Source organism: Choloepus didactylus, chromosome 10 (genome assembly GCF_015220235.1).
Source record: "Choloepus didactylus isolate mChoDid1 chromosome 10, mChoDid1.pri, whole genome shotgun sequence".
In the NCBI taxonomy this organism is placed as follows: Eukaryota; Metazoa; Chordata; class Mammalia; order Pilosa; family Megalonychidae; genus Choloepus; species Choloepus didactylus.
Genome location: NC_051316.1, coordinates 126530392 through 126543474, shown reverse-complemented (window position 1 = coordinate 126543474; position 13083 = coordinate 126530392). Strand labels below are relative to the sequence as shown.

At 44.0% G+C, this 13083-nt stretch overlaps 2 protein-coding genes across 2 annotated transcripts in view; one reads left to right on the top strand and one right to left on the bottom strand.

Moving 5' to 3' along the window:
• GABBR2 (gamma-aminobutyric acid type B receptor subunit 2) overlaps window positions 1-13083 on the bottom strand; it is a 399384-nt gene that overhangs the window by 245617 nt on the left and 140684 nt on the right. The gene's annotated exons all lie outside the window — the stretch shown is intronic.
• LOC119545513 (protein lin-7 homolog C) lies at window positions 9396-10382 on the top strand. Its single transcript, XM_037851103.1, has one exon. It carries the CDS (start codon window positions 9405-9407, stop codon window positions 9996-9998), a length of 594 nt encoding a protein of 197 aa, XP_037707031.1. The 5' UTR covers window positions 9396-9404; the 3' UTR covers window positions 9999-10382.

The window sequence follows — 13083 nt, the reverse complement described above, 5'->3', positions numbered from 1 at the left end:
AATGGGAAAATATCAAATAATCTGTACTAAATTAATAAACATAATGTGTGGCGAGGCCTGGCGCTCTCCTTTGCATTGTTCAGAGGCCATTAGAAGCCACAAGTTGGTTTGAAGGTTTTTAAGGTTCTTGATATGCACCATCAAAATGCTCTCCAAGGGGGTGGGGCTGCCCACCATGCCCCCCCGGGGAGGGAGCAGCCTGTGAGAGGGCTCAGCTCATCTCCTCCTGGCCAGCGACCGGCTCCAGGTGGTTTTTAAATTTTTTAAATTAGAGAAGTTATAGGTTTACAGAAAAATCACACAGAAAATGCAGCATTCCCATATACCCCCTATTATTAACAGCATGCATTAGTGTGGTGCATTTATTACAACTGATGAAAACACATTTTCATAATTGTACTATTAACTCTAGTCCATGGTTACCCCAGGGTTCACTGTTCGTGCTGTACAGTCCAATGTTGTTGTGTTTTTTAATTTTTTTTTCTAGGAACATATATACTACCTGAAATTTCCCCCTTTTACCACATTCAAATATATAATTCAGTGCTCTACATTACGTTCACAATGCTGTGGTACCATCACCACCGTCCACTACCAAAACTTTTCCATCACTCAATATAGAAACTGTGCACAACTTAAGCACTAACTCCTCATTCCCTAGCCCACCCCAGCCCCTGGGGACCTCTATTCTGTATTCTGACTCTATTAATTTGCTTATCTAATTATTTCATATCAGTGAGATCACACAGCATTTGTCCTTTCGCGTCTGGCTTATTTCACCCAACATGACGTTGTCAAGGTTCATCCATGTTGTTGCACGTATTAGGACGTCATTCCTTTTTAGGGCTAAATAATATTCCATCATGTGTGTATACCACATTTGTTTATCCACTTATCCACTGATGGGCACTTGGGTTGCTTCCATCTTTTGGCGACTGTGAATAATGCCGCTGTGAACATCAGTGTGCAAGTGCCTGTTCGAGTCCTTGCTCTCACTCTTACGGGAAATACGGCTGGGTCAGGTGGTAATCCTGTGCTTAACTTTCGAGGAACCACCCAACTGTCTGAACCGCTGCCGAGCGGGCTTGGAGTCCAGGCCTCCCCCTGCCCAGCCTTGGCCGCCCAGCCCTGGGTGCTGACTGTGTCCTTGGGGTCTTGAGCCATTTCCCACTGAGGACGCGAGCCCCACGCTGCAGATGGAAGATGTTATCAAGCATCTCATTCTCTTGCTGCCCACCGCCACTCCCAGGATCTGGCCTGAGTCCTTCTGCCGGTGACCTGACGTGTCCAGGTCCTGCCCTGCCCCAGACCAGCCCCAGAGCTCCCCCCGCCTGTGTACGACCCCGGGCTGGGAGGCAGCATCTTCCGAAATCTCAGCATCACAGGCCCCATGTCACCATGGGCATCAGCTTGAAGCCAGGATGCAGCACATGGAGCAGCTGTGTCCTCAATCCTGGCCGACTGTCCCAGCTTCCGAGGGCTACCAGGAACCCGGTCATTTAAAACAACAGGAACATACTGTGTCCCCGGTTCTGGAGGCCACAGCCTGAAATCCAGGTCTCGGGGGGCTGGGCGCCCTGTGACGTCTGTAGGGTTCCGGTGGTGGCTTGCCGGCTGTCCTCAGCATTCCTTGGCTTGTGGTGCGCACCTCAATCTCCGCCTCCAGCATGTGGCCATCTGTCTGTCTGTCTGTGTTCAAAATTCCTCTTCTTGTAAAGGCCCCAGTCATATTAGATTAAGGGTCCCCCCTAATCCAGTGTGGCCTCATCTTAACTAATCACATCCTCAAAGATCCTATTTCCTAGTAGGGTCACATTCACGACACTGGGGGTTGGGACTCAGACCTGACTTTTGGGGGACCCTGCCCCCAGCCCCAGCCCCTGACCCGAGTATTTACCTGGATTCCCTCCGCTGGAGGCCCTGGAGCACGGCGGGCTTCCCGGGAGACGTCCCACTCCATTCTTGTTACAACTCGACACGGAAGGTGCCGTTAGTGTTCTCACTTTACAGCTGAGGGCACTGAGACTCAAAGATGAAGAAACTGGCCCGAGAGAGCAGAGGGGTGGTTGCCGGGAGCTGGAGGGGAGAGGGGAGTGGGGAACGACTGCTTCCTGGGTACGGGGTTTCCTTGTGGGCATGAAAAGGTCCTGGGACTAGGTAGTGGTGACAGATGCAAAAGATTGTGAATGTACTAAATGTCACTGAATTGCACACTTTAAGATGGCTACAGTGTTGAATTTTATGTTATGTGGATTTTACCACAATTTTTCAAAAAGGAAATAAAAAAGAAACTTGGACGAGGTCACAGCACTTACAAACGGAGAAGCAGAACCCACAGCTAGGCCGGTCAGCCTCCGTGCCAGACTCTGCAACAACGTAAACCCCTCAGCCTGAACCCCGGAGAGCCCCTGGCAAAGCCGGACAGAGGCTGTCAGCAATTCCGATTCCTGGGCCCCAAAGACCGTGAGCTTCAGCCCCAGCTCTGCTGTGTGCTGGGCGAGCCTGGGCAAGCCACTTACCCCTTCTCAGGTGTAAAATTAAACTCATCAGCTCTGTCCTGCCCGCCTGCCTGCCTTGGCGGAGTGACATCAGGGTACGACAGAATTTTACGGACAAACAGCTTTACAGATACCAAAGTTCCATCACACTACTCCTGTAATTTCCAGAGATGCATCATTAGATGATTTTGCAGGGGATCCCCTGCAATCTATCTGGGGGCACAATTTCCTTTTCAGTTTCCTCATCCTGCACTCACTCAGGCCAGCCCACTCTCTAACAAATCCTGTCCAAACAACGGATCTATCAATGGATGGAGAAATGAACCAACCACCCAACATGCAAACTACCACGCTCATGAACACACATCCGATTTGGTCAGTGCTTGCCAACAGATTATCTGGGTTGGGTGTCACCACCCATTTTGCAGCTGGAGAAATCATGAGCCAGAAAAGTGACGTCAACTGTGCCAGGTCACCGAGGCAGAAGTGGGACTGGTCTTTGGTTTCACGTCCGGTTGTCCTTCTTCAGCCCAGCCCTGAGCAGTCAGCCCCAGCCAAGGTGGAGCAGTGATCCGGAACTTGCTCCTTCCCCTGAGACCCTGCGGAACAGGGAGGAGACGGCTAACACCAGGGCTTCCAGGGTTTCTCGGACATGACAAGTTTCCATGATGGGCATGGTTGGTCCTGGGAGATTCTGGGGGTTAACCCCCAACCAGCAGCGAGGGATAGGAAAGAGCCACCTGCACTTCTCTCCAGGTGGGAAACACCTCCCGCCACGAAAGTTATTTTGTGAGTGTTTAGTGTCCACATTTTAAACTCTGAGCTGCCAAAACATGAAGCACACACAGGCAGATACCAGTGGAGAGTGAGGGCAAATGCCAGGAAACTGGGGCTTAGCCCTGTCTGCACCACTGTGGAGAAAACAAGGGCAAATCATTTCCCCTTCCCAGGCATCTGTTTTCCTCATCTCTGAATATGAGATATTGGACCAAAGACTTCAAAGATTCCTTGCAACTCCAGAATTCTCTGTTTCTCTGTTTCTCCCTCCAACAACTGAGGAAAACGATTAAAGAGTTTGTTAGTTTTGTGTGGGTGTGTATTTGATTTGATTTGATTTATTCCAATAGTTGCCACTGTGTTTCACTTCTCTTTGCAGATGTGAACCGAGAGGGAAAATGTAAATAAACTCCCAACTTCAGGATCTTTATTAAGTTCCAAGACACTGAGGAATTCTTGCCTAAATGCAATTCATTCTCTAACTGGTTTTGGGCATCTGGGCTTAACTTTTCTGCAGAAATAAACTATTTTTCAGGTGGAAAGTATAATTGGGGCGGGGAGGGAGTTGCTAAATCCTAGGTATGAACTCGAGCCAGATGCGAGAGGGTGAGAAAATAAATGACTGAGGCTTGCGCTTTTCTCCGCTAGATTTAATCCCTTCTCCACGGGTTTGCTGACTGTTTCTGTAATTAATTGAGGGAGGTATTTGTCATCTTGGGTTCCTTTCAGCAGAGATGAATGGAACGCAACTTTCTCAGGAAGTTTTGGACAAAACACTGTTTGTGGCCAGTGCCAGGATGTACACAAAGACGCGGGGCAGTGTGCGCTGGGAGCCTGGGGCCTTCTAGGGCTGAGCCAGTCCATTGCGATGCCCAAGCTGGAGAAAGACTGTTTGGACACAAAGTGTCTCAGGAGCGATTCCGGCGAGATTAACGTGAGCGGGGTGGCTGCAGAGCGTGCCCCGCGTTAACGAGGGAAAATGAATGCTGGCATTTGGGCCAGCTCTTGTCGAAGCCCCACTCCGACAAAAAGCCTCCTGGGGCATTGTGCACGGACTTGCAGCAAGATTTTAAACCTCTTTAGTTGGAAAGCTCAGCCTGCAACCGCTCGGGGAACAAGCACTGTTCCTTCCTGTGGACGAGTCTTAGTTCTTAATCCCTCAGCTTTACCACCCACCTCCACCGAAATTTTTTTTCACTGTATCTTGGTAACACATACCTAACACAAAATTTCCCATTTCAACCACTTTAAGTGTACGATTCGATGGTGGTCATTACATTCACAGTGTGGGGCTACCATCACCATCCGTTACCAAAATATTTTCATCAACCCAAAAGAAACCCAGCAGAGCCACACTCTTACTTGGAACGTGCAACAATTTGTGAGGGAGGTAGGCGTGGCATTATCGTCTTTGCTGCCACATGGAGAAACTGAGGCTCAAGGAGAGTTAGCAACTTGCCTGGGTCTCCTGCAGCTCACACGAGGCAAAGCTGGGATTTGAGCTCAGCTATGTTAACTCCTTGAAGTTATTACCTCCTGAGTGTGTCTACTGTGGGGCCAGTATCGCGGGAAGGGCTTTGCATTCACTTTCTCATTTAAGGGGCAAACCACCCTATGAGGGAGACACTACTACTATGTGCTTTTCCAGATGAGGAGACTGAAACTCAGAGAGGTTAAGTAACTTGCACACAGTCACACAGCAAGTGACTGGCAGAGCATGGCTGTTCCACAGACCATGTTACTTTCCAAAACTTTTCTACTTCTTTAGTCCCACATGAATCTTCACCAAACCCCAGTGATAAAGGTAGGGTCGACTTTATTACTCCTATTTTCTAGATGAGGAAAGTGAGGGTCAGAGAGGCTAAGTGACTTGCTGGAAGTCACATGATAGCAAGTAGCAAGGCTGGGACTTGAACTTGGGACTTCTGTTCTTGGAATGCAGTTGTCTCTCTAATATCCAGGTAGCTTCTGAAAGAGGCTCCCTGGTGCAAGGAAAGAAGCAATTGGGGAAATTTAGAAGAAGGGAAAAGGAAAAATAAGAGATTTGCTTAAAAGAAAAAGACAACAAACAACAATAATACTGCATTGGTAGCTTATTCTGCTTGTGACTCCCTAAGACAGTTCAATTTTATAAAACAAAAATCGTGTGTATATTTGACATTTTGTTTATTTTAGAGAAAATCCTTCACGAACACTTTTCTCGTTAATACTTTTGCTGTGAATCTAACCTATATACATAATTAATGAAATATATGTTCAAAGAATGATTAAACCCACACCCAATTGCCCTTCACTCAGTTTAAGTTTTATTTCTTTGTAAACATTAAATTGTAAATTAATTTAATTTTTTTCTCTTAAGATATAATATTTTGCCTTATTTTTGTTTTTATTTTCTTCTTACTCCCTTCTTCAACATTTCTCCCATTATTTTATGAAAAGAAAGCTGGAAAGCAAATATTACTGCCTCAAATCTTCTTTTTATGTAAAAAAAAATGGGAGTAAATATAATTCCATTCCTAGGGAGAGACCTGAACGTGGGCTTGAACAGACTCTTGTCCATCAGTGCCCAAGCAGCAGTATCCACTTGGTGGAAACAACCCGAGCGTCCATCAACAGATGAAGGGATGAACAAAATGCATCACAGATGTGAATGGAATATTACTCAGCCCTGAATAGGGAGGAAGCTCTGATGCATGCTACAACGTGGATGAACCCGGAAAGCATTATTGCTCAGTGAAATAAGCCTGATACAAAAGGTCTCAGTGTATGATTCCACTTACATGAAATATCTGGAAGAAGCAAATTGTAGAGACAGAAAGGAGAGTAAAGGTTGCCAGGGGCTGGGGAGGGGCAGATGGAGAGGGACTACTTACTTACTGGGTACAGAGCTTCAGCTTGGGGGGATGAAAAAGTTTTGATAACAGATGGTGGTGATGGTAGTGCAACATTGTGAATGCAATTAATACCACACTTCAAATGGTTAAAATGGCAATTTTTATGTTACATGTATGTTACCACAATAAAAAATTTTAAATGTGGGTAAAAAGGAAAAACAGTCCAAGGAAGCCAAAGCTTGGTTTAGAATCAAGGTTTCAGTTGGGTTGGGCCATCACCTTCACTACTCGCTATGCAACTTCAGGAAAATTACCTCACCACTGGGAACCTCAGGCTCCTCCTCTGTAGACTGCGCGACAAAGCCTCCTTCTCGGGGCTGTTGTGAGGATGGGAATAGCACAGGCACCCAACCAAAGAGAACTGAACTTAGAGCACAACCTCTTGACTTAGAAATCATTAGAATCCAGAGGTTTTTCTTACCGCCATGAGAGGCCTTTGACTGACAAAGCCTTGTCCCTCACCATCACCTCAACCCCGCGGAAGGCGGAGTGGAAACCAGGGTACCCATTTCACAGATGAGAAGGCCTGGTCTCCCTTCCAGTAGTGCAGAAAAATACTTTAAAGCCAGACCCTCTAAATCCTGATCTGGTGATTTCAAAAAGGGTTGTTAATTTAAAAATAATAATTATGATTCTAGTCCTTGTCTAATAGTGTACAAGTAGAATGTATGTCTCCAACTTTCTCTTAAACTTCTGGTAAAATGTTCCACTTTCCCCTCACAGCTGTGCAGGTGACAATTGGAGGGAATTAGCAAACTGCATCAGGAGCCTCTTCATTTTCCTCTGCTCCTTTGCACTCTTCTTTCAGCTGACGTCTTTAGGGGCAAGCAGCGTCCTCGTGTGATCACAGCTGCGAAGCCAACTGCCTTTTAATTACCACACTGCAAAAATCACGTCTCCTCATGTCAGTTTAGCACCTCTAATTAGTCCATAGGTGGACAGCGCATCTAGGAGGGGAAAAATGGGCTGTGGCCCGGCTTGATTCTTGCAGGGGGAGAAGATGCGGCACTTCTGTCTGCCAGGCACCTTCTCCCAGCTCTGCAGAGCCAGCTCCTACTCACCCGCGCAGGCCTACTCATGGCCACCTCCTCCAGGGAGGCTTCCCTGCCCTCCTTCAGTTCCCCCGGCACTTTCTTCCCCTTGGCCATGGGGCACTGAGAAGCGGTTGGTTGCCCATTTCACTCACCGGTCTTCGTGCTCCTTGAAGGCTTTCTCTCCATAACCTTGCTCCCTAGCATCCCAGGGCTGCTGTAGAAAAAACACCGCTAAGTGGGTGGTTTAAGGCAACAGAGATTTATTGCCTCGTGGTTCTGGAGGCCAGAAGTCCCAGATCTAAGTGCCAGTGGGGCCGTGCACCCTCTGAAGGTTCTAGAGGATCCTCCCTTGCCTCTCCCAGCTTCTGGCGGCCCAGGCGTTCCTGGGCTCCCGAGCCTCACTCCAGCTCTGCCCGTCTCCACGCAGCCGTCTCCCCCTGGGTGTCCTCAACTCTGGCGTCCCCTCCTCTTCTTGTAAGACACCAGTCATATTGGATTCAGCACCCCCCAATCCAGCATGACCTCGTTTGAACAAATTACATCTGCAAAGACCTCATTTCCAAATAATGTCATGCGCTGAGGCGTCGGGGTGGGGATGTCAACAAATTTTTGGAAAAGATGGAGCAAAAGGGGGAGGGAGGCAACAGGGTCACAAAACGCCTCCACAGCTTTGTCCCCCAGACGAGCCCTCACCGCCCTCTTCACGCAGAACAGGGCCGAGGAGGACGGGAGCTCAGGGCTGCGGGAGATGGGGTTTTAGCCAGGCCAGTCCCCGGGAGCATCCTGAGGGAGCCCAGGCAGGGCTCAGGCCAGCAGACTCGTGCCAAGGAATCGTCTCACCAGGGCAGGCCAAGACAACCGGGAGGCCCTGGAGCCACCTGCCCGCTCACGCACAGCGGGCACTGGGACGACGGGGGCTCCGGGCAGCTCGCAGCCCACCCAGGGGCACTGGGGCTCCACACAGAGGCCAGCGTCTCCCCCAGCCAAGAAAGGGAGCATCAGAACCCTGGAATCCAGACTTTGAAATCTGCTTTACTGTCAGTCTTGGGAAGTGTAAGTTTACTCACAAACAAAGATTCAAAGGTGCACCCCAAGAATGTGAACTTGATGGTGCACGGGGCCGGAGCGGGTCACACTGAACGCAGGGGTGAGGGTCCCAGGACACACACAGCCTCCCTGCTTCAAGCCCCACGACAAGCCCTCCCGCCCTCTTCTAGGCCGCAGTTCCCTTACCTGGGAAGTGGGGAGAATAAGTCCTGCCCCGACTCTCCAGTGCTCTTTTAAAATTAAAAGGAAAACTAGGACAGGAAAGTGTTTGGGCTGTTGGAAGTGAGGGGTCTCAGGCTCAGCCCCCACCATTTCTGCCACTCCAGCTTCTTTCCCTAGCCCTCATCACAGACTTCTAATTCCCAAAGCGAAGCGGCTCTCTCTCATTCCCCTGCAAGGAAGCCTTCCGGAACACACACACTCCACCTGCATCTGGGCCAGGTGTGCCTTCTTCCCCAGCCCCCCTCAGAGCTGATGGCACTGTATCGTAATTGTACCCTCACTTCCCTTTAAAAGTCTGCAAAAGCCGCTGTCACCCAACAGGTACTCAAATATCTGTGGAATAAATGAATGCACAAATGAACACAGAGGGCACAAACTGATTGTGTGGGGTCCCAGAGGGCAAACTGGGATCCAGGCATGACTGTGCCAGGGAGGAGCCTATGGATCAACGGGAGGAAGAAATATTTAACAATAAGGTGTTCAAGAATGAGTCAAAACCTGGCAAAGTACTGAGTTCCCCGTCACTGGAGGTATTCAAGGAGATTCTCAAGGATTCTTTACAAGGGGGATGGAGGACATTCCTAAACCAATGGGGATTTTGCATTAGTCAATGTTGTATTTATGTGTCCCGCTGGTGGCACACCCCGTAATTTTAGGTGCGCCCCAGATTAATATTTTATATCTTAATAGTTATGCTTTCCCTTTATTTATTTTTACCCCATCTTAGCAAATGAAACTGATTTTTCATCCACAGTATTTAAACAAAAGAATGAGTCAATTTTAAAGGAAAATACTAAATAAGTCAATAATACAAGCAGTGTATGGATTTGACAAAATAAAAAAAAATATGAACATATGAAGACATATGGGAAACACTGGACTGCAGGTTCACTTATGAGTCTTAAAAGAACATACAGGGGCAAAAGGAGAAGATGGCGGCTTTGGGGGAACCTGTGCGGCTGGAGAGAGATATTTGTAGAGCAATTGAACTGTTGGAAAAACTGCAAAGGAGTGGAGAGGTACCACCACAAAAACTTCAGGCTTTACAAAGAGTCCTTCAAAGTGAGTTCTGCAATGCTGTAAGAGAGGTATATGAACACGTCTATGAAACTGTGGACATCAGTAGCAGTCCTGAAGTGAGAGCTAATGCAACTGCAAAGGCTACAGTCGCTGCGTTTGCTGCCAGTGAAGGACATTCTCATCCTCGAGTGGTTGAGCTACCAAAAACAGAAGAGGGCCTTGGATTCAATATTATGGGAGGGAAAGAACAAAACTCTCCAATCTATATATCTCGAATAATTCCAGGTGGTATTGCTGATAGGCATGGGGGCCTCAAACGAGGAGACCAACTCCTTTCTGTTAATGGAGTGAGCGTTGAAGGAGAACATCACGAAAAAGCTGTAGAGCTGCTGAAAGCAGCTCAAGGAAAGGTTAAATTAGTAGTACGATATACACCCAAAGTCTTGGAAGAAATGGAGTCACGATTTGAAAAAATGAGATCAGCAAAACGCAGGCAACAGACCTAATGCAGTTCAAAACTTTATATTCCATTTTGCTTTTAGCTAGAGAAGGTTTACTTGTGACCTACCACAGCTGCAATGTCAATGATTGTAAAAAGCAAAAACTTCCCTTGAAATTCTCCATGCTATTTTATAAATACCTATTTTAACATCATGTATGGCTCCAGAGAGACATCACTTTTTTCTGACAAAATTAAGTAAAAGGTGATGAGGGCAGTTCTGTCCTGCTGTTTTTACAGGCCTTTTTCAAATGCAGATTTTGTCATAAAATTGTTATAGATTTTTAAAAATACTTTTTTAATATTAAAATGTACTTTTACATTCTTAATCTTTTTTTAAAAAAGCTTTCATTTGGCTGCTTATTTAAAAATGACAATTCTCCAATTTCTTTTTTTGCTTACTCTTGTTTTTTTTTTTTTTTTACCTGTGAGATTCCTTTACAGTTCTCTGAGAAATTAAACATACAGTCTCAGCTACAGAAGTTCATTACACTGTCAGTGTTAACATCACTGCTGCATTTTGTAGTTTTGAAAGCACGTAATATATCTCATGAATGGTAAATCATAACCTAGCACAGTGGAAGTTTTTTACTTTTATTTAAACATAATGTATAATAAATATTCATTTGTACTGATTTATAAAAGTAAGTTTTTAAACACTGAACAATCATTGCTAAAATATGTGTTCTTTCATAATATTTGAGCAGTGATGCAAGAGGATGTAATTTGATTGTTAGCATTCCTGATTACATCCTTTTCTATTTATATTAGTATGTCATAAATTACAAATGCAAAAACAGGTTCAATTTTCATCTTTTACAATTTTTTTAATGCTGTTCATTTTTATTTAAATATATATCTTATATTTTGTTTCTTTCATTCCTAGAGATGAGCCAGTTAGTTTGTAGTGGGAAATAGCAGAAGCGAAGATTATACCTTGAACCTCCCTAGCCTCGGGAGTTACACACTCTTCACCAGTTCAATTTAAAGGTGCGATTTTAAATAGGAAGAAGAGAGAAGGATATATTCGAGATGTATAGAAAGTATGAGGTTGATGTATTCATAAGAATCTGCAGACTCCTTGTCAAAATGCGCAGGAACTAATTCATGTTAAAATTACTGGATTTAGAAAATGTCATCTTTGTTTACAATTCAAATTATGAAAGGAATTTTGAAGGGTTTCTTTATTTCACTTGTCCACTGGATGTCACTGTTTTACCTAAAGGCAGCTATTAGTGTATGACTGTGACTGAACTCCTTTTTCAAGGCTGAAATTAGAGTTAAGGTTCATTTTTAGTCAGATCTTTCAGAACTTAAAGGAGAATTTGTACATTAAAAAAAAAAAATTTAGCAAGTGACAGATCCTGAAAAGAAGATAATGGATTGGAAGATAATGGAAAATGGAATTTGACATAATTATCTACCCTGTATAAAAAGTGGGCATTTTGTAACATTCCTTCAGGAAGACTAGAAATATATACCTTTTCTGCATGTTTGTGAGCACTGTGAGTCTTAAAAGGTTATTCCAGTTTTCAGAGATTTTCGGAGTAAGAAGTCAGTCAGCATTGTTATTTATCATTTAGGTATTGAACACTGGATTGCATGGCTGAATGCATCTTTAGTCCACTACAAAATGTGCTTGTTATTGATAGGATCATGTTGTAAATTGTATATTTTCAAAATTAATTGATGTTTTTAAAACGTTGAGACCAAAGTAGTGTAGAAGAATTATGGACTTATTTTATTTAATTGTAAAATTATTAAAGGTATTTGCTGTGGAGATTTGTATATATTAAAGAGAGGTATTGGTACATATAAAAACAGTAATATCATTGTTAAGCTTGTATTCTTGCATTTACAGGGTGATGAAGCCCTAAAGAAATCTTTATTTAGTATAGCTACAGCTGCCATAGTTTTTAAGGGCGTGTCAACATTTCATTATAAATTATAGCTTCCTGGTTCAGTAGCTCAGCAGTTTCAGAACTTTCAGCCAAATTAAATCTTTTTTGGTGTTGAAATTTAGTAAATTGAGTAAGCTATTTTTTTTCCTTCTACAGTAATCCACAATCTCTTCTTTGTGTAGGTTGGCATCTATTTATAATTCTTGAAATTAGGATAGCTTAAAGGAGCCAAATACTTGCTACTGCTGAGCATGAGTAGCAGTACTTGCTACTTGCTACTGCTAAGCATGAGTAGCAGTACTTTTAATTAATGCAGTTTTCACAGTGTATCCCAGAATTTTAAGTCTTGATCATAGAAAAATTCAGTTATTCAGTGGCAAAGATGTACAGTAGTGAGCTAGTATAGGGAGAAAATGAAGGCAGTTTTGGTCTTAGAAATGTATGATTCATGAACATAATTAGGCATATAGCAAGTATATAATAGGTGTTTGATTTATAAAGTTTCAAATATAAATTTTCCCCCCTTCTCAGTTTCCTTTTATTTTTTTGATATTTCAAAATGAGGTGACTCAGTGGTTTTCAAACTTGGATAGATAATAGAACACCCTGCAGAGTGTTAAAAATTATTGATACCTGGGTCCCATCCCACACCAACTAAATGAAAATATCTGGGAGTGGAGCCCTGACATTTATTATTATTCGTCTTTCCAGGTGGTTCTAGTGGATATCTAGGGTTGAAAACCTCTATTTTCCCCTTTTATAAAATATTCTAATTACACTGGACTCTGTTTAAAAGTATCAGAGTAATTCAATTTGCAGCTATGTAATGAGTGATTACATTTCTTAATAATTTCTTTAGGAATGAAAGGTACAGATGTTCCTTAACCTGGGAATAATTACAGTCTACCTTCATGGTTTATTAAAAAAAAAAAATCTGCCAGTAGCTTAAATGTAAAATTTTAATGTCTGGCACCTTTCTGCTCCCCTCACCTTTAAAACTTACAAAAATAAATATTATTTGAAAAAGTTAAAAATGCAGGTGAGAAATCATATCATAGGTAATAACCTACTTTCTTATATGGCCATTGCAACTGTTAGTATAATACTAGAATATAGTGGCCTAGTTCTTTGGGGTTTGATGATTCAGACGTGCTTTTTAAAAAATAATTTTCCTTCTCCTTTAAATTTTTA